This window comes from Gracilinanus agilis, chromosome 1 (assembly GCF_016433145.1).
Source record: "Gracilinanus agilis isolate LMUSP501 chromosome 1, AgileGrace, whole genome shotgun sequence".
NCBI classification, from domain to species: domain Eukaryota; kingdom Metazoa; phylum Chordata; class Mammalia; order Didelphimorphia; family Didelphidae; genus Gracilinanus; species Gracilinanus agilis.
In genome coordinates this window covers 187,723,558-187,745,816 of record NC_058130.1, presented here as the reverse complement: position 1 = coordinate 187,745,816, position 22,259 = coordinate 187,723,558, and the positions used below count along the sequence as shown (strand labels likewise).

The 22,259-nt window shown below is 35.9% G+C and overlaps 1 protein-coding gene across 4 annotated transcripts in view; it reads left to right on the top strand.

Moving 5' to 3' along the window:
* Positions 1-22,259, top strand: part of SMARCA2 (SWI/SNF related, matrix associated, actin dependent regulator of chromatin, subfamily a, member 2) — a 215,224-nt gene that overhangs the window by 90,948 nt on the left and 102,017 nt on the right. For 3 of the 4 annotated variants that reach the window (XM_044659297.1, XM_044659304.1, XM_044659317.1), the window contains 9 exons: positions 691-821; positions 1,069-1,126; positions 3,127-3,227; positions 3,383-3,530; positions 8,130-8,293; positions 10,546-10,612; positions 11,222-11,332; positions 13,712-13,954; positions 15,469-15,582. In XM_044659297.1, the coding sequence (XP_044515232.1) occupies positions 691-821; positions 1,069-1,126; positions 3,127-3,227; positions 3,383-3,530; positions 8,130-8,293; positions 10,546-10,612; positions 11,222-11,332; positions 13,712-13,954; positions 15,469-15,582 (1,137 nt within the window). The remainder of the gene's footprint in view (positions 1-690; positions 822-1,068; positions 1,127-3,126; positions 3,228-3,382; positions 3,531-8,129; positions 8,294-10,545; positions 10,613-11,221; positions 11,333-13,711; positions 13,955-15,468; positions 15,583-22,259) is intronic. The other variant, XM_044659311.1, reaches the window with a different exon arrangement.

Here is a 22,259-nt window from a genome sequence, read left to right as displayed (position 1 = left end):
CCAGAGTCACACAGTTAGGAAGTTCACCTATTTGACCCTAATCAAGTATTTTCAAACTGATTTCTTGCACGACTAGGTTTTGAGAAGATGAGACCATATGATCATTTGCACTGTCATTTGCATAAACATAATACTCTAAATCCCAAGGAAAGAGCTTATTCTCTTAGGTGGGCTCAACATGCCTCTTGCAACCAATTTTTACATGCTTGGTATTCTTAGAGAAGAACTTTAGAAATAGTTTAATTATAATCAACTTCAGTCAAAGTTGTTTTGATTCATTAATTCCAAATTTGTGAAAGTACTAGCATTCTTAGTTGCATGATGTCGAGTCAACATAGCATAGAGTCATCCACTTCAGATGTGAAATCAGAAGGCTCAGACCTAATGCAACTCATAAAACTTTCTCATATGAAAAGTGGAGGTGATGCTACTTATGCTTCCTTACTCATAGGCTATGAGGAAATAATTTTGTAAAGCATCAACTACTGCTGAAATGTGTGCTGCATTTATGGGCTCTGTGTTGTGTGATATGGAATGGGAAGGGTGTTGGGAAAGAAAACCAGCCTACAGTAAGCAATGAGAGCCATTACTAGGGCTCCAGTGGGTTGTAGAATATTTTTGTTTTCCATCTTTGTTAGAAATCATGCTTGTAGCTGCCATCCAACAGTGACATTTGCCTTCCCTTGATAGCCAATAGATGAAAGCAGTCAGATGAGTGATCTTCCTGTCAAAGTAACTCACACGGAAACTGGCAAAGTTCTTCTTGGACCCGAAGCTCCAAAAGCAAGTCAACTGGATGCTTGGTTAGAAATGAATCCTGGGTGAGTTGTTAGAGCATGAAAAGGTGTGTCTTTTTAGCCCTTGTTTTTCAAATGATGTTATATGTTATTAATATTTTCTCACCTCTTTAGATTTTGGTTGACCTTTAAATAGCACTTGAACTTCACTTATGTCCACCTATAAATTGAAACCAATATTTTGTCACCAACACATGTTCTACATAAGTATTAAAATATGAATCTAAGAAATAACCTTCCCTCCTCTCTCTTTTTCTTCCCTCTCCTGTAGTTATGAAGTTGCCCCTAGATCTGACAGTGAGGAGAGTGATTCTGAATATGAGGAGGAGGTATGTATCTGTATTTTTTTCTGTGTACTGATTTGATAAAAGGTAGGGAAAGAAATTTATCCTTGAAATTTAGCATATGTCTAACTTTCTACCTCCTCCTGTCTCCTAAATCACTGGCTACATCCAACTTGGAGATAGCTCCAAAAGAACCTTTACTGGCCACTAGTACACTAGCAGATACCAAATGGCTTACCTCTGTCTCACTACTAATGACATCTTTGATCAGATGAAGATGCTGGGAGAGACAAATTCCATTTTTAAATTTTAATTGTATTTTTATAGTCAATAAACATTTATTAAGTGCCAGTTATATGCCAGTCACTGTGCTAAATGCTAGGAATACAAATATGAAAAAAAGAAAGACATTCTCTGTCCTCATGGAGATAACAATAGAATGGGGGGAAAGCAATATACAAAATGAACCTGGCGTGGGGGAAATAGGGAGAAGTCCCAAAGTAAACTCCATTTTTAAAAAGTACTATGACACCATAAAGAGAGAAGAAGCTGCCATCGGGATGAAAGTAACTACAGAGGAATTGGGGAACAGCCGAAGGCAGAGAAAAAATGACGGGGGAAAATAAGTAACAGAATCCTATGGCCTTTAAGAACAATTTGTGGAAGTTGAGTTCTACCATTTCTTAAGGCATCACATGATGCTAAAGATTAGAGGACTTAGGAGCACATGTAGGAGGCTAAGAGAAGGCCTTAGTATGAAATCTCTTACTTCTTGTAGCATTTTGAGACTTCTTTCTAAATGAGCTTAATGTTTCCTTTCTTTGGACACACCTGGTTTCCTAAAGAAGGAACATTTTTATCATTCTCTTGAAAATAAGACTCATTGCTTATCCAGAAAGATAATTCTGGCTAATTTCAGTAGAATTAAACAAGTAGTAACAACATTTGATGGAAGTTTGACTTTTTTTGACTTGATAATGGCTTTTCTTGTCAATGTTTAAGCCTAATCCTCACATAAGCTTATCAGATACTCCGTAGAGTAGAATTCAGCATGGAATGTGGTGGTCTTGAACCTCTCAGGGGGCCTTCTTTACTTAAATGCCCAATAAACTTATTCTAAACTGAGGATGGCATGGATAAAGGAGACTCATGAATAAATATCAAGGATTTATTGGGCAAGGAAATTTCTAGGAGTTTCCCCTTCCATTCAACTTTATATTGAGTTGATTATATATGTATATATATATACATATATATATATATTTTTTTTGCTACTTAGGGTGAATAGATAAGTGACTATTTGAAAGGTGATTCTAAGAATTTCACAAAAGACTTAAACAGCAAATATGTTTTAAATTTCTGTCTTCACATTTTAAGCATGAAATATAGATAAGAAGCAACCGAGGTACAGTTGACTAGGAGTTCAAGAGACCTGAGTTTAAGTCCTGGCTCTGGGCAAGTGAATGCCCTCTTATTTGGCCTTATTTACCTCACCTGTAAAGTGAGGGAGTTGGATTTAAATTATGCCTCTGAGGTCTATTCCATCCCTGACATTCTGTGAAATCTATGAAATAAGGTAAAATAAAATACTTTAGCTGAGAGAATACAGGGATTATTTAATGAAGCTCTGAAACTCCTGAGGTGAAATAATGATCGGTTCACAGAGTTATTGACAGTCTTGCCTGAAATTCTTAGAAACACTGACTATTAAATAGCACCAGAAAGCAGAAACTGAGGATAAATATAGTCTGAAAGAATTTTAAGTGATAGAACAATGATAAACAACTGCTCCCTTGGCTGATTATGTTTTCCTTGGGAACCAGGGACTGGACTTTGTAACTAGTTCTCTTCACTCTTGTGATCTCATCATTTAAAGGAGGAGGGAGAATTAGTAATTACCACCTGGTTTAAATTGAAATCTATTTTAGTTTGTCTCATTTGTTGTATTTATTTCAGTATTTAAAGAAATGAGTTTCAGAAAATAAGCGTGGTGGAGATGTCTTTGCCTAAGCATCACTTTTCTAGTTTCTTAATTTCTTCTTTAGGATGATGAAGAAGAACTAAGCAGACAGGAAACTGAAGAGAAGATACTTCTAGATCCAAACAGTGAAGAAGTTTCTGAGAAAGATGCTAAGCAGATCATTGAGTGAGTAGTCATACACTTAGCTAAAATCTGGGTGTTCTAAAGTTGACTATGTTGTTATGTTTTTAAGAACTCTTCAAACCTTAAAGTGCTGACCTGCATGTACCTACATGGTATGGATGTCTGAATAGAATTCCTTTCCACTTTCTCTGTCCCAGGACTGCGAAGCAAGATGTGGATGATGAATACAGCATGCAGTATAGCGCTAGAGGGTCCCAGTCCTACTATACCGTAGCTCATGCAATATCAGAGAGGGTCGAGAAACAGTCTGCTCTTCTCATTAATGGCACCCTAAAGCATTATCAGGTAAAAAAAAAATGAGGGTTGGATTTTCTTTGTGAGCTAAAAAAAAAAGTATTTTATCTTTTTTTTTTTTTTAACTTGGATATATCTTACACAAAAGCTTGATGCTGCTGCTGCTTGAAGACAAATTATGTGTAAAGAAGTCAAAAATTGAATATGGCCTATGGTGCTGTAGGCATGGCCACAAATAACTCATCTGAGAGTCAGAGTGTAATGATTTAATAAGAGTTAGACTTAGAATCAGGAAAGCCTAGATATATATAAATTTGTGTTCTGGTAACTTTAAGGCCCTTCTAAATATATATTCCTACATTATATTATTATAAACTATGTTTATATACATATATACATGCTGATATTTATATTTATAGCTATATTTGTAAATTATATGTTGTTGTGGTTAGAATTCTCTGGAGATTATATATTAATTTGTAACTATTTATTAGGGAGTAAAGGTTGGAGTAAGAGAGAGGTAGTCGCATAATCACCTGGCCATACCTCCTTTCTCACCAGAGCCCGCACATGAGCTGCCCCACTGGGAAAGTCTCCAGAACAAGAGTGCCAAGAGCCAACAAGCCCAAAAAGAATTTCTCACTTTCCTCTGGCCCTTCTCTTATAAAGCCATTGATATCACTCCTCCTGAGTCCCCTTGATTGGAAAGACTTGATCTCAATCTGGGTCAGAGGCCAGGCTTCCTTCTAGGCACCAGGAGTCATGGGGGACAAAAAGCCGGCCTCTCCTGAGACACCAGGGAACCATGAGGCCTCTGATGTCCTCCCATAGTCACATGTGCACTCAGTCAGTGCGTGGGACTAATATTGACCAAAATGAGTTTTCAAAACTTTCTTTTTTAAAAGAAAGAGGGGTACGATTTATATTAAATTCATTTAACATGTATATGTAAATAACCTGTGTTTTATATAGATTGTTATATTATTATAAAACTATAGTCCTATGATTCTTTTCTCAAAGTATAATAGTAGGAAATATTTTTATTTATACTATATTTAGATTTTGAGAAATTACTTTTATTTAAGAAGATCCAGTGTATACTTTGTAGGAATATAAAAATGTAATAATTTTTCTCATAACAAATAAGTTCCACTTTTCTCTAAAGAGAAATCCTTGACTTCAGACATTCAGTCACATGACAGTGACTCAATCTTATCTTTTTTCACTGGAGTAAACTAATTTTCTGCCTTTAGGGCTTTGCAACAAATTTGGCTTTATGAAATGTTAGCTTAGCATTGATAGACAAATTTGAATATGTATTTTCTTTACCATGAAATTCAACATTGTGTCCCTATCAACACAGGGGATATCTTTTCCATGATAGGTAAGAGATTTAAAGTTGGAACAATCTTTAGACAAGTCACTGTTTTTAACTTCCTCATTTTACAGATGAGGGAACTGAGGGTCTAAGGTTAAGTGATTCTTCTTACCAATGTGTGATGACTATTTTTATAAGTTTGACCTACGGAGTCAATGCCATCCTGTGCTAGTTTGCATTTACTGGATTAGAGTTTAAAGTGACATTTAGTCTCTCTAAAAGGTGAGCCATTGCCATTTTGAACAATCCCATTTGCTTAGGAGTCTAAACACCTTAGAGTACATAATTCTGCATTCTCCAGCCTGGGAACTTAGTTAAAGAAGAAGTTAACTGAAATGATGACTTCATGTCTTAGGCAGAAACACACTTTAGCTACCACCTGCAAGATATAACAAGGAAGAGGGAATACAAGTTATTTTTTTAAACTGAGAAAGCTAAAGAGAAATTAGGTATCTAGGAAGAACTGAGTGTGTCAACTTGGTGTGTTCATACTTTTTCTAGATGAGTGAAAAGTAGGTTAATAGGGTATACCATGAAGAAAACTTGCTTTAAGAAGTAAATAGTTACTTTCCTGAATGATGAACTAGATAAAGGCCAGCTTTTCTCTCCTATAGCTTGATTTCCATAAGTCTTTAGGCCAAATCAAAGTAATGACGTTAAACCATGAAAAAATATTTGGCTTGAATTTTATGTGATATTCAAAAGGACCTTTATACTTTCCTTCAGTCTTGGTAATTGAAAGAGGTGTTCAATTATTACTTTTCAATTTTTACTGATTGATTTGCACTTTACAGAATGGTGGAAGGATTTGAGAATCAAGTATAGGACACAAAACCTGCCTTTTACATGTGATGACTGATGAAATGAGCAAATATAACACAATTCCTGTTTTGTTGTTTTTGTGTACTCAAAATGTACTGTAGTACAGTGTTTTCTCAGCTCTTTTGATCATGGGACACTTGAGATTGGAATGCATGGACAAAATGTAAATGTTAGTGTAGGGCATGTTCCTGGGATAAGTCAGAAGCTAGAGAAATGTTGGAGAAGAATAATTTTCATCTTGAAAAATCATGAATGATAAGCATTTTGACACATTTCATATGCTATATGTTAAAGGTGAAATATTGCTAGCACTGAAATAATCTCAGATCATATCCCAGAGAGTATCAGGATTCTATAGATCAATGTTTAGAAAATACTGCAAAAGCACCTCTTAATTATCTTCTTGCGGATGATTGACATCTAATTTTTACAATTCCAGATTGCTTTCCTTCACCACTCTAGAGGTAGTTGGGCAACATCCATCATTACTATCTTTCCAGCTCTTCCCATTTCTTTCTTACACAGAGTCTATGATATAGTCAAACTTCATAATTTGTCATTTCCTGAACACAACTTGTATGTTTTTCTTCTTCATGCTATTCCCTCCAATAAAGTTAAATTGAAACATTTAGTAACTACCCACAGGGTGCAGATCATTGTGCTAGATAATGGGGGTGGAGAGGTAGCTAGAGATATTGGATTGAGGAATGCTTCTACTAAAATCCTACATTCTTCAAAGGCAAGCTCAATGATCACCTTCCATAAAGCCTTATCTGTCCATACTATCCAGAATAATCTCTCATTTGAACTTCATTAATCCATGTGGTATCATTCTATGTATTTGTATCCCCACTTCCTACCAAAGTACCTGGAACATCATAAATTCTTTTTTATTTATTATGTACATATCTTAGTCTCCCTATTAAATTGTAGGTTTCTGGTGGTCAAAGACCTTGAAGGCAAGTTATTAAGTATTCATTTCATTGTATCCTCTTTGTCTGTGGGGTAAAGCAGCAAACTTTTCTCACGGTAGGCACTAAAACATCTGTTGAATAAATTATTTGGTTTGGACTTAGATATATTTCAGTTCTTGAAAGGTCCACAGTGATCTCATTGATATGGAGTACTCCTTCCACCATTGTCTTCTGCAACTCATCTATTCCTTATCATTCTGTTTAACTCTGGTCTATGTCTTTCCATAAATCTTCTATACAGGCTCTGTTCACTGTGTTGGAGAACATGCTCTGGTTCTTTTAATATTTTATCGCTAGAAGTGCAGCATTTGAGCTGTTTTCCTGTCATTCTTCATTGTCTCCCCACAAAGGGCCCTCCTTATTTTCTGGTCTTACATCTTTTTGCCACTTCTTGCACACAAACCACGGTTATTAATACACTACAGCTTGTTAACATTCAATGGAAGACTTTTCACTATCCTTCAGATCACCTATAATTGTAATTCTTTTGATATTCAGGTATTTCCATGATTTCTAACCACGTATTCTCACTAGGTGAATATTGGTATTAATAAAAAGATAGCATGGATCAATTTGGTACCATGGAATGTGCTGCACTTTCCCAAATGTGATGCATATTTTCTAGTTGTTATAGACTTGGAAAATGAGGATAGTGTTAATACTTGCATACACAAACTTTTTTTTAGTAATTCAACTTCCCCCTCACAGAAAAGAGTACATTTCACAAAGATGTTTTACCAAAACAAAACAAAAAACTTTAGGGTTTATATTTTAAAAAAACCCTTTTAGATTTTTTACACCATTCTTTCCTCCCTTTCATGTGAATAGTTGAGAATTGATATAGTATGGACCAGTTTATTTGCATGCAAAACATATATTTCATTGTTGGTCTGTGCAATTAGTTCCCAATTACCTGATCATATGTTACCCACATTGCAGATTTTCCATACATAATTGTATAGTTCCATTTCTAAGAAGGAGTTTATGACCCTGCTCTCAGGATGACATTCTTGTCTCTCCTGACAAAGAGAATATTGTCATCAGAAGAAAGATGGTTTACTGGCCAGGTTCTCTCAGGTTTTCTCTCATCTGTGCCAAAGATCCTTTCTAATTCATTTTCTTTTTAAATAAGTGTTGCACTTGGGTTCAGGACTCTATGTTTGGAATGATTTTAGAATTCCATAAACTCTGGAATGTTAAACGAAAAATTAATAAGAAAGCTGCTTAAAAATCCCATCAGCATGCCACACTAAGTAATTCTAAATCTGATTAATACACAGCACCTGCCAAGCAGCAATAATTATTAAAAGCTTGTACTTTAAATGTTTTTTGTGCTGGTCTTTCCCATGTTCCTATGGTGGGAAACCCCAACATACAGCACTAAGGAGTTAAGAAGTCAGAGCTTCACTTCACTTATATTAGTATTAATTACCTGTGCAGATCTTGGATAATTGAAGCAATTATTCTTCATTTCAGCTCCAGGGCCTGGAATGGATGGTTTCACTGTATAATAACAATTTGAATGGAATTTTAGCTGATGAAATGGGGCTAGGAAAGACCATACAGACGATTGCACTCATCACTTATCTGATGGAGCACAAAAGACTCAATGGACCCTATCTCATCATTGTTCCCCTTTCGTAAGTAAAGAAATTCATTCTACATTTATCTTTTCTGTGCATTGGTGGATTGGCCTATTAGTTGCTTGCCCTTGTTTTATACTTAATGGTAAAATTCATTGAGCAATCAGATGATACATATCCTGAATCTAAATGTTCTCCCCTACTCCCCAAATCATCCAATGATTGGCTGATGTAGGCAGGCTATATAGATGGAATCAGTTGCTTTTATTGGCCATTAATGTATCATCTATTCTGCATCCACTAAATATGGTATGGTTTAGTAACTATTCCTTAAGTGATTGACTTAGAGGGAAATAATTTTTAAATATTCCCTCAATTTCTTAAAGATATAAACAATGAATTATAGCCTTAAAAGCCCCTTGCATACAGTAGATGCTTAGTAAATGTTTGCCAAATTGAATTGATTTTGGTCTCATTTGATCATATTTTTAAATGTAACATCCTAAATATTAGTATTTTACACAATTTATATTGAATTGAATTGTAAGCACTTCTGTCAGTTTGTCCTATATCTTGCTGCCCTAATCTATCCACTCTCTTTCCTCTTTTACCTGGAGTAACTTCTCTTAAGAGTCTGTGTCTGTTCACATGTCATTCATGCTATCATTCCCTTTGTTGAAAAATCACTATAAGATTTTTATGTGGTGGTTTCTTATTCAAACGATGCTGTAAATTCACATAAAAAGAGAAATCTTATTCTTACTTAAGTCAATTTACAGCATCGTTTGAATAAGAAACCGCCACATATAAAAATCTTATAGTGACTTTTCAATCTCAAATCTAAATATTATCATATTAAGAATTTAATAGGGTCATTTAGAGATGGAAGGAAACTTCAAGATTATCTAATCCAAACTCCTCATTTTACAGATTAGAAACTGAGGTCCTGAGTGAAAGAATTGTGGGAATTGAGTAAACCACATTGACTCTGTCTTGTGACTCAGTTCCATTTTTATTCAATTATAGGTCTAGTCCAATTTCTGCCCTGTGAGAAAACTTTGTTCAATTATGGAAATTTCAAGAAAACTTTATTGCATTGTTTGAACCTAAAGCCCTGAGCTGGACCACTTCTACCTGATGCTTAGAGAACCTTTACTAAGGACCTAGGTTTTGCTAACTTGAAACCTGTAAGATCCAAAGATTGATGTAAGGAATTTTCTCATAGTTTTACTTCTCAAGCAACCCATATGTCTTATCTGAAAACCAGCCCCATACTGGCCAATTAGCTACTGTTTCTTTGTTCCTTTGATTGAATATAGATGCTTCTAGGGAAGGGAGTGGGACACCTCTTTTTCTGATTTCAGGGAATTATATGTTTACTCTCCCCTTCCCAACCTGAAAAGTCCCTAATCTTTCCTCCAATTAGAAATCTGATTAACTAATTATATATCCTGTTTTGTAACATGCTTACTGATATTGTTAATGCATAAAAATCTGTCTCCATCTGTATTCAGGGTCTAGTGCCAAGCCATAGAGGCCTGGTTCCGATTTGTTATGCAATTGGTATGCACTGCTTAATAAATCAATATGCTCAAAAGTTCAGACCTTTTTTTTCCCAAAGGTTAAAAAACTTGTTTCCTAAGTTATTTTAGATTTTATCTACCATGAAAGAGATATAGTCACTACTCCAAGGTCACATAGGTGGTAGAGCAAATCCAGCCCTCTTCCTACAACTCTATGCTGCTTCATGACCTTAGCATTCTTGTTATATTTTTGAGTTTATAAAAAAGTATTTTCCTATCAGACATAGGTTCTAGTCTAGTACAATATTAGAAAATTCCTCATTTTTTTAAAAACACTTTGAAGAGCTCTCTGTCTCTGTTTCTCTCTTCCTCTCTCCCTCTTTTGTTTCTCTCTTTGTCTCTCTGTGTATCTCTCTGTCTCTGTCTCTGTCTCTGTCTCTCTCTCTCTCTCTCACATACACACACACACACACACCAGATTCTTCATTAGCTTTTTTTAAAAACTAACTCTACCAATATTTTATTATTAATTTAAATCCCTTTTCAGGAACTATATGTAGGTCTCCTTTACTTTTATCTTTTGGGGTATGTTTTCCAAACATATTTGAAATGTTATAGGACAGTGTTATCTCAATTTCTCTTTTTGCTCATATTATTAAAAATGAATATGTAGGTGCAATATATTGTATAATCCAAAGAATTTTATAAGGGGATGGCTGCAAATCAAGAAGCAAATATATTTGAACACTGATTTATGCAAATACTGTTTTTTTTTCTCTTCTATAGGACTTTATCTAACTGGACATATGAATTTGACAAATGGGCTCCTTCTGTGGTGAAAATCTCTTACAAGGTTTGAAATGCTGCTTTTGTATACAAATCTGGAAAAGTAAAAATAGACCATATTTTCTTCATTCCATATGCACATCTGTGAACTGTATTTGGTTGTAAAGTTTTGTCATGTACATCATGTACTAAACAGTGAGAGTTAATCATCCCAAGAAGATTACTGTAATAAACCATAATTACTTTCAGATAGTGAAATGCTGAAGAAAATTGTTAATTATCATATTGCGAGGTTTCTGATGAGAGTAATACAAATGATAAATACTGCACATTCTGTGTATTGCTGAGTGGTTCACTGTCGGGCTCCTGCAGTTCCAACTGTTCCTATAAAGTCAAGCAATTACCAAGGACACTCGCCTGCCTGCTGCACACTTCCATAGAAATGGCGCTTTTCAATCCAGCAGCCTGTTCTCCATGACAAGGTCACTGTCATTTTCTTTACTCTCATTCCTTCTTTAGTCTTCATTGGGGAAAGCATTCTTCAGGGGCTGGAAGAGTGTCAAGATGTGTGCCATTGAGCCAAGCACTTTATGATAACATGCCTGTTCAGTCACAGTTTTGCCCTGTTAAGCAAAAGATAATGAGAAATAATGGGCAAATACTTGTTTCTTTCCAGGGCACTCCAGCCATGCGTCGATCGCTTGTTCCTCAACTTCGTAGTGGAAAATTTAATGTCCTTTTAACTACTTATGAATACATTATAAAGGATAAGCACATCCTCGCTAAGGTATGGTTTTCATTTCTTTTATGTTCAATTAAAGATCACCAAATTAAGGTTCAAACAATTTGAAAAATCAAATTGACTTGTATAGTTGGATCGTTGTATGACAATAACGCATATGTTTTGGCCATAGGCTTTCTTTTAGGTTTACTATTTACTCTGAGACTTACCTTGATTCTTATCCCTGTCCCTTTGATATGGGTAACTGGGTTTCTCTTCATAAAAATTTCACATGGATTCCTTAGTGTCACTTCTTTTCTAATAGTTCTGAACTGGCTAGTGGAGGACATAATTGTTTTTGTTGCCCTGGGTTATTTTCAGAAGTGCAGCTTTATCCCTCTAATTTCCTTTGTCTCTCCCCTGCAAAGTAAGTTCCTCTCCATATGGTCATCTCCCTATGAACAATTATCCTGGCTACAGCTACTATGCTGTTCCATTTTCAGATATTTCCTGGGAAAAGGTGAATTGTTGCTCAGAATGATCGATGTATTTTCTTGCCTATTCATTTGAAACTATGGAAAATTGTTTCTACCTTAGACCCAACTTTGCATGTATTCTGGATAGTCTAACTTAGTATTATTTTTGTCATCCTTTAAAGAGAACACTTCTATAAATTTGAAAAATATATTTTAATTTTTATGGCTAATAACAGCTTAAGTTTATGTAATGGACCTACATTATGTAATGTCCTACAAAGCATTATTTCCCTACAACCCTGTGGACTGGATAGTACAAGTGGTGTTCTTATCCCCATTTCATAGAGCAATAGACTGAGACTGATCAAGGTTATATGAATTCACCTAATAACATACACTAGCAAGCATCAAAACCAGGTCTTGTATACAGGTATTTTTTATTTCAAGACCATTGCCTAAACCACACTACAACACTTTTTATTTAAAACATAGAACGGGGCAGCTGGGTAGCTCAGTGGAGTGAGAGTCAGGCCTAGAGACAGGAGGTCCTAGGTTCAAACCTGGCCTCAGCCACTTCCCGGCTGTGTGACCCTGGGCAAGTCACTTGACCCCCATTGCCCACCCTTACCAATCTTCCATCTATGAGACAATACACCGAAGTACAAGGGTTAAAAAAAAAAAAAGAATAAACTTTAAAAAAAAAAAAAAACATAGAACAATTGATTTGCAAGTACTGTCACTATAGTTAGCTTTCCTGGAACAAATATGAACATTTTATTTTCATTTTTAATTTTCACATTCTTTGTGTGTATGTGTGTGTGTGTGTGTGTTTTTTTACTTAGAAATGTGAATATGTTCATGATGGCTATTCTAGCTCTCTATTAAATCTTTGCTCAGAAAGCTGAGATTTTCTTTCAAGGTTGTCATACAAGGAAACAGAATCAAAGAAACATATCCCCTAAGGAAATCAGGCAGTTGAGCTGGCATTGAGTCTACTCTTGTTTTCCTGCTACTTGTAGTTGCAGAAGAATTTGGCAATCAAAAATGAGATTCTTTTGTTATTAGGAAAAATATTTGATGATGTGACTTATATTTTCCTAGTTTGTCTTTCATGCAAGTTTCTTGACATTCTTTAGTGATTTCAGGTAGCAAAATATATTACTTCCATTTTACAACTTGAAAAAATTAATTCAGTGACTTTCTCAGAGGTCACAGATAGTGTTAGTTGCAGAAAGAGGAGAATCAAAGTCATCTGTTTCCTTTTTTAGTTGTCTAAACTAAATGAGCAAGAAAATATTTGGAAATGTAAATATTATTTTACATTTATTTTTATTTCCTAACTGTTTTTTTATGAGGGAGACATGTGGGACAACTACTGGTAGTTGCTATGTATATAATATTTAAACGCTGATCTTGTGGTTTGTGGAGGAGGTAAAAATGGGTGTTTAGCATTTTTTCTATGTGGAATTTCTAACTTGACTATTTTTTCCTTTCCTGGATTTATTTGTAATGAGGAAATAAGAAATTTAGAGCATCAAATCTTTCACTTATGTAGTTTGAGATATTTCTCTTGCACTAGAAGGATTTAAATAAGCTTAGTGAACTTCTAGTCTTCTGTATGCCATCGGGGAACATAGCTTGGAAGAAGAGAACAGGCAGAGAAGAGCATTCTTCTTGCCTTCAGAATGGGATGATGTAAGAGAATGAAGTAGAGTTGAGGTAGAAATGGGAAGGAATGGGCCTTCTGGTCCAGTACTGGGGGTCTAGGGTCTAGGGTCTAGGTAGACAATTGTTTACAAAGGTCCTTCCTTTGTTATTAGGGAACATGATAACATCTATTACAGAAGAGGAAGTTTGGTCTGTTTACCCTTTCACACCTCCTTTTGGCATGATGGACAGGCTACAGTTTTAAAGCATTTGTAATTTTCAGAGTTGATTCAAATTCTGTGCTTTTCTTGCATTGATGTAGATTCGGTGGAAGTACATGATAGTTGATGAAGGCCACCGGATGAAGAATCATCACTGCAAGCTGACTCAGGTCTTGAATACTCACTATGTGGCGCCGAGGCGGATACTCTTGACTGGGACCCCCCTGCAGAATAAACTGCCTGAACTCTGGGCCCTCCTCAACTTTCTTCTTCCTACCATTTTCAAGAGCTGTAGTACATTTGAGCAGTGGTTCAATGCCCCCTTTGCCATGACTGGAGAAAGGGTACTAATTTATCCTTTTTTTTCCCATAGGAAATAACAAAACATTTAGTCGAAATTAAATAGAGGTTCTTGTTGAGGATATCAAAACACACAACAAACATTTGCCACATGGTTATCTCAGAAAGATTGTAAATAATGACCTCCATTTTGGAAATAGGTTGTGGGAATGTCCTAATTTCAGGTAAATTGTTCCCAAGAAAACAGTTTTAATGATATGTGTTGCATTCTGACTATATGTATTTATGCAAACATCCCCAGCAAGAAGCCACTTAGGCTTCACAAATATTCTTGACCGGTAGGAATACTAAACACGTCAAGGGCTGAGGGGAGAGGAGCAGCTGACTTCTTGAATGTGTTTATGTGCCATTTTATTACTAAACTTAACCAGAAAAAAAAAAGACATGAAACATTTCTATCTTAGAACCATTTGTTGCCTTTAAAAGACTTGCACATAAAGTATTTATGAGTCAAATGTATCTCTTCAGTTCATTTTCTGGCAATTTTGTATGAATCCCTTTCATTTCATTTTGACTGGCCCGGCCTAAGTTCTGTATGTGTGTGTATATTAAAATGATTCCCTTGAATATTTGGCGAAAACAGCCATTTCTAAACATTTCCATTTCTTTCCTTTTCACTAACTGTCCTGACTTATATAGTCCATATCTGAGAAAAAGCAACACACTGTTACAAGAAGGAAAAAAACCTTGTGGGTGTTGCTTTCTTAGTAGCAGATGTAGATTACCACAGCAAGACATTTCAGGGAAATTGTTTGGCTTGAACTCTTTGGTTCTCTCATACGTGGGAAGTTTTGCATTTAGTCAGTAAGATCATTGGATTGCACTTATGTAAACAGTGAAACCAATATGGTGGGTAGTTTTTTAGAAGCCCTTAACTTAGAATCATCTGACAGATAATTTTTTCCTCTCGAGCAGATAAGTGAGAAGCAGAGGGAGGGAGAAGGGAATTTTATTTTTTAAAAAGTGAATGACTCTCAGAAGAGTCAGGACAAAAATAAGGGAAAGAAGAAAAGTAGAGGCCCTTGATGAAATCATGCCCTCAGTAATATTATCTTTAACCAGACCTCCATGGTCATCATGCCCTTTTCAGGTTCAATGCCCTAGTTTTTATGTATCTTTTTGTGCTTTTTGTTATTTCTCATCTCCCACCTTTCCTATCCTCGGAAAGTTATATATTTATGGTGACTGTTCTAAAGATGATTATTGTTTTAAAACAAGCAACATCCTTCTGAAGAACCCAATTCTGCTTAAGCATTAAGAAAAATAAACACACATTATTATGTTTTGAATTGTAATGGCCAATCATAACGAAGTGAGGAAAAGATATATGTTCTTTAAAATACTAGTCATGTGTAGACTTGGACTCCATTGCTTATGGGTGCTAGTGATTTTGAAAAGAAATGATCAATTATTCGCTGAAAACTAATGATAAAAAGACTATTTTGTAAGCATGATTTTAAAAAAGATGAAGTAAAATCCTCTGTTATCTTTTTTGTAGGTGGACTTAAATGAAGAAGAGACTATTTTGATTATTAGACGTCTTCATAAAGTACTGAGGCCATTTCTGCTGAGGAGATTGAAGAAGGAAGTGGAATCCCAGCTACCAGAAAAGGTATGGGGCATAGTGGAGAATTTTGAAAATACCTTGTTTAATTTCCCCAACTTGAAATTGTGATTCTAAAACAATCTGTCCATTAAAATTCTTATAGTTAAATTACAAGAACCGTTAGAAATAATATATTAACTCTTCATAATTCTACAAAACACAAGAAAATCTAATATAGAGAAAAGGACTAAAATACAGTTGTCTGACTGACTTCCAAAAGCTTTTAACTAAAATAATCACAGGATCTTTGAATTGGAAGTAACCTTAGATCCCATCAACTTCAACAAAGACCTAAGTGAAATCTCTTTTGCAGGAATCCCAGTGAGTGGTCAGTCAGCTTAGGAATTGCATAATTCAAACTGCAAGCAACTTATTACACATACAAGTTGCTGAAACTATTCTTGAAATCATGTACCAGTTTCTTCTCAGTGATCAATTCTCTAAAGCCTGTATTATGTTTTAATTTTGGATTTCAGTTACTTTTATTATTAAAAAAATAATGAGACTATCTATATATATTAATAGGACTTGACAAGATTGTTCTACTTATAAATCTATTAAAATTTTTATTATTAAATTGATGATTTTAAGGTTTTATAGAACAAAATTGTACCTTGAATAATGCCAGGCTCTCTTTGTAAGTCATTAAGTATCTGATAATTATGATGGCATTGAAGATACCAAGAAGCCTGGTTGTATATGAAAAGTTGTTTGAAGTATGTCAGCCTGTGAGTGACAGACATGTTCCACGACCTAATTTGAGCCCTTTATAATGAAAACTAAGTTTCATCAATATTTTATCTTTAGTTCCACTGGTTTTATACCACCTGAATTTTCATTGCTTTGGAGAATCTCTGTGCTCTACATAAGCTCCAGGTTTTTTGGTTGGATTTGGGATTTGGGTCAAATGTATTTCTCAGGTTAATACCAAATTCAGTACAGTTGCAGATAATGACTTTTAAACTCCATCAAATTTATCTACATTTGCAGTTCAAATAAGTTGTCTTCTTCTAAAATCGATTTGCCTGCTTGAGTGTACTATTTGCCACATGAAGTGTTTTGATGTGGGTTTCTCTTTTGATGGGCCAATTTTGAAATGTTTTATTTTGCATCATTGTATTCTTTGTATAACACCTCTCTTTTTAGACAGATTGGCTCATCCTGTTCACTTTAAGAAGGATTTGGCATGATATTGTACAAAAGCTGCTTCCTTAGCTAGAAGATGAATCCCTTCCTAAATTTCCTACTCCTTAACAGTCAGAGAATAGTGATAACTAAAATGAAAATGATGTTTATGACCACCTTTCCCCCTTAAAGAATGGATCTACAAAGATAAAAGTCTTGCCTCACGTACTTTTTCACCCCATGCTGAGAATTCATGGCAAGCTGTTGAGCTTTGCTTTGAATTTCTATGGTCTGCTTCTTAGGGTCATAACCTCAGTATTCATAAATGAGTTCAATTGCCTGAAAAAGGAAAAAGCAAAAAGCATTGTTTATTGGACTTTACTCTTGAGCTGGGCCAAAATGGGAATGAAGCTATTTTAAAAAAAATCTCCAATGCGTCATCTCTAAGATGGGCTGGAACAAAGAAGCAGTTAGCTGTAAAGTTTGTTTTGTATGCCAAATTACATAAGCCTCTTTATTGTATTTTTACTGAAATTATACTACAAGATAAAAAATAATTAACAAAAAATTCCTTAGTAGCTTTTGTTTTGTGAAACCTCTTGACTTTATTATAATTTTTTAGGGCTGTTATATAATAAAACTATCTGATTTGTTTTTGTTTTTGTTTTTTTAACCTTCACATTCTGTCTTAGAATCAGTACTGTATATTGATTTCAAGACAAAAGATTGCGAAGGGCTAGGCAATAGGCATTAAGTGACTTTCTCAGGGTCACACAGCTAAGAAGTATCTAAGGTCAGATTTGAACCCCAAACCTCTTGACTCTAGGCCTGGCCCTCAATCCACTGAACCACCTTGTTGCCCCTTCCTGATTTGTTTTTAATCTTAAAAGAGTTAGTAACATTCCCTTTAAAACCACTATCCAAAACTGTATGCTTACAGGATTTATCTCAGTAAGTTTATTAATTTTTTATAACCTTTATCTTCTATCTTGATGTTGGTTCTAAGACAGAAGGACAGTAAGAGCTAAGCAAGAGAGGTTAAGTGACTTGTCCAGGGTCACATAGTGAGGAAGTGCCTGAGGCCAGATTTGAACCCAGTAGCTCCTGTCTCTAAGCCTGGCTCTCTATCCATTGTACCACCTCACTGTCCCTCTTCCCCCTAAGTAAATTTAAGCTAGTTGATTTTCTCTTGTAGCTACTATTTTTGTTCACTTAAAAATTTAGTTTTGCTGCAACTTTTCAAGAACTGTATCTCTTACCAAAATAAGGTATATTTATAATGTGTTACCTAGTTCATAATTGTCACAATGATAGGGTTAAGACAAAGTTTGGTGATATCTGACTTCATTTCTATTTTTCTCATTCACTATTTCCTCAAGTTTGCTTACTAGTTTACCAACTAAAACAAAGCCCAATCATTTTCACTGTCTTATCCCATTTTGGCTCCCCCTACCCTTCCTATTGAATTTTGCACCATTCCCTGCCAGGGTGATAAGGGGATCTAGTGTAGTTGATAGAGAATGACCTGCCTTTGGCATATGCTGACTCTGTCTCTGAGCAAAGCACTTACGTTCTAATTTAAATTCTCTAAGGATGGCATCCAAAGAGAAACAGGTGCCATCAAACCAAGGAGCCCTATTTGAATATTTTCAACATCTGTATTTTTTATTTATTTTGTTAAATATTTCTCCTATATTCCCAAATATTTTAATCTGCTTCATCCTCTTTTTGGGCTAAAAGCTCCTGGCCTCACATCTGCCCACTCTACTCTAGGCAGCTCCTGAAGAATTATAAGTTGCAGAGAAGGTGCTGACCGCTACTGGTAGAGGAAGTTCCCCTCTGCTGGGAGTTCCCGATGCCAGAGAAATCACAGGTCCAGTCCTCGTCCCCAGATTCTGCCCTCTTCACTTTGTACTTTCTGCCCAGCTCTGCACCCATATTTTGCCCTCCAGGATCCCTTTTACACCAGCTGTCTGCTATCATTCCAGGCTTGGGTCCAGTGTTTCCCATCTGTTCTCTATAAAATTTTATGTTTAAAATGCCGAATAGTTCCATCTCTCCCACCACAAGTTCCTGGTATATATGATGTATGAAGATTTGAGAAGACATTTTTAGAGGTGTATGTAGAACAAAAGCCTCTGTCGTGTGTGGTGGTAAGATCACCCTGCTTGCTTCTGTTATTCTGCTGAAATGCATTGTTCTTCACTTTGCATTTGCTCCCTTAATGTAAATTATCATTGCATATGTAATCCCAAAAAGGCAATCTTGAGCTAGTTAGTGATATTATTCTCTCATACTCAAAAGGAAGAATCTCCTTAGCTGTCTTTATCTGGGGGAAGGTTTGAATCATTTACACACTGTATTCATACACCCCGGGTGCAAGGTAGTCTAGCCCCTATTTAGCGCGAAAATAAAAATCAGAAATGAGGCTGCAACATTGGTAGAGGAGGCAATCTTAATCACATTTTACAAAGTTGACAGTAGCTCAAGCAAGGGCAATTCAGTGAGGGAAGAAAGCCATCTATAATATATTCCTATAGCTAATATAAAGAATTTTTAGACTATCCACTTTTGTGAGGTCAGAGGATGTTAGAAATAGAAAAGAATTTAGACAGCATGTGGTCAAACCCTCTATTTTGTTCAGTTGTTTCAGTCATCTTTGACTCTTTGTGGCCCCATTTGGGGTTTTCTTGGTAGTCATGCTGGCATTGTTTGCCATTCCCTTTTCTAAATCATTTTACAAAAGAGGAAACTAAGGTAAACAGGGTTAAGTGACTTGCCCAGGGTCACACACCTAGGAGATATTTGTAGCAAGATGGGAAATCAGGTCTCTCTGATTACAGGCCTAATGCTCTACCCACTATGCCACTTCACTGCCCTAAGCCCCTATTTTACAGTAAAGACAGTAAAGATCAGAGGCCTTTCGATTTAACAGAATGCAAAGGATTTAAGGGACTGGTCTAAGGCCATACAGTTTCTCTCTCAAGTGCAATAAGTTATTAATTGCCTATACTAACAGTAAACTAAATCAAGAATAGTTTCTTTTTCAAGGTCTAAATACTGATATCTTACATTTGGGTCCTTCCTTTATAAATGCTGAGTAAAACTCTTTAAACATTTAAACAGGCAGGCTTCCTAAATAGATAACTCAGTCAATTAATAAATTAGGTGGGGCCTGGGCTGGTGCCCTCCTCCCAAAATTATTACCTCTCGGTGACCAGCCTTCCTGACTTCTGTAGGCTGGACTTCAAGCAACAGTATAGCCGTGTCAAGTGCCCCCTATCATCCTTTGTCACCTACTTGTGGAGATGAGATAAAAGCACATGAAACAATTACATAACAATGCAAGGGCAATGTGTGTCAAAATTCATTTCAGTTACACAAATACATTTAATACATCTACTATACACAGAAAACTGCTACAGAATTGGCAAAAATCCAAAGTTCACCTAAGGCAAGCACCCTACCCTCATGAGCTTGTCTACAGTCTAGTATGGGGATACTATAGATCCAAAAATATCTAATACAAAGTAGTATGAAATGGGTGCGTTAGGGAAATGAGAAACCACATGCTTTGTGCTTTTAAGAGAAAATTATTTTGCTGACTTGAGAAAAAATAAAAGGCTCTTTTAAGTTGGTAATATTTGATTTAGATAGGTAGGAACTGATTAAGTAAGTGAGGAGCTGAAGAGAGCACTGTCCAGACATGGGGGACCCTGTTAGCAAAGTTACAGACGTAGGAATGTGTACCAGGAGATAACTGAAAATAGTCCAAGGGATTGTAGCATTAATTACGAGTAGAGAAGTAGTTAAAGATGGAACTTGAAAAGTAGGGTGGCAAGAGGAAGGCTTCGGAGGTCAGGGAGAGGAATTTGAATTTTTTTTTATTGTAACAGAGAACCTTGGACAGTTTTTGAGCAGAGAATTAGCAGAATCAGTTCTGTAGATAAAGGAAAGTTGATCATATATAAATATGAAGGATTCACTTTAATAACAATCCAGAAAACCATTTTATTAAGACTTCACATGTGCAAGGCACTATCCTTGGATACTTTGATTAAAAAAGAAAATCATCTGCATCTCATACCATTTTTATTTTGTGAAAAAGGCTCCTGTCAATACCATGGATAAAAATTACAAATTAGTGGAGGGAAAGGAGAAATCCATAAAAAGTGCTCTTAAAAAAGTAAGATGAGAGAAGAGACTTTATAGGATGAGTGTTCATGGAGATTTGATGGAAGAATTGGCACTTGGACTGAGCCAAGTAAAAAAGGTAGAATCCCAAAAGATAGAGATGAGGAAGGAATACATTTCAAACATGAAGATGGCCTGGACAAAAGCAGGACATTGCATCTTGAGTCTGGGGGAATAGTTAACACTTTAGTCTGTTGAGAACATAGACTCAGTGAGTCAAAATGCATTCATTGAGCACCTCCTGTTTACCAGGCACTATGCTAAACTCTGAGGATACAAAAAGAGACAAAAGACAGCCCCTTGCCCTCAAGGAGCTTATAATCTAATGGGGCAGATAATGAGCAAATATGTATAAACAAATTATACACAAGACAAGAAATAATTAAGAGAAGGAAGGCACTATAATTAATAGGAGTTGGGAAAGACTTCCTGATCATATCTACTTCTATTTCTATATCTATTTCATTCAGTCTGCACAACATTGCAAAATATGTGTGGGCAGTATTATCCCAATACGAAGCCATTTGTCTCAAGGAGGGGTGAGGTGAACTAAGGCTCAGAAGGTAGATGGTAACTAAACTGTACAGGGCTTGAAATACTAGGCTAAACAGATTGTGTTTTATCCTAGAAGCAAAGGTAGCCACTAATGCTTCTAGCACAGGGTAGTAACACTATCAGAGCTGTGCTTTGGGGAGATTATTTGATAGCTACAAGATTAGAGCAGAGTGGGGATGGGATGCAGGCAAAATGATCCAAAGGTAAGTAAGTGTTTTATAGGTCAAGTTGGAGATGATGAAAGCTTGAACCTAGGGTGTTATCGTGATTGGTAAGAAAGGAGTGGTTGTGACAAGAATGGGGCAAACAGTTAACAAAACAGCTGATCGGATATGAGTAATAAGAGAGGAAGAAGAGCCAGATATGGCTCCAAAGGTTTTAAACTTTCATGACTGGAAAGATGGTTGATTCCATCATTGTAACAATAGAAATTAAGAAGGGTTAATTTAAAGGGAAAGATGCTGAGTTTAGATTTTGATGTTCTAAGTTTGAGGTGCTAAGAACCTGCCACTGGAGTTGTCCAGGAGATGTTGGGAGAAGTGAGACCGGAACTAAGGAATGAGAGAAAAAGTCATTTTCATTGGGAGTCATTTGCACAGAGGTTGATAATTGAACCCATTCAAAACTGGATGGAAGGGGAGAGGAATGAGAAGTGGCAGAGGCAATGATGACTCCTAAGTTACAATCTTGGATGAATGAAAGATTGAGTGCTATCTTCAGAAATAATGAAGTGAGAAGATAAGTTGAGAGAAAAGATATAAAGTTTGCTTTGGGACATGAATAATGCAAACAAGGAGTACAATAGAACT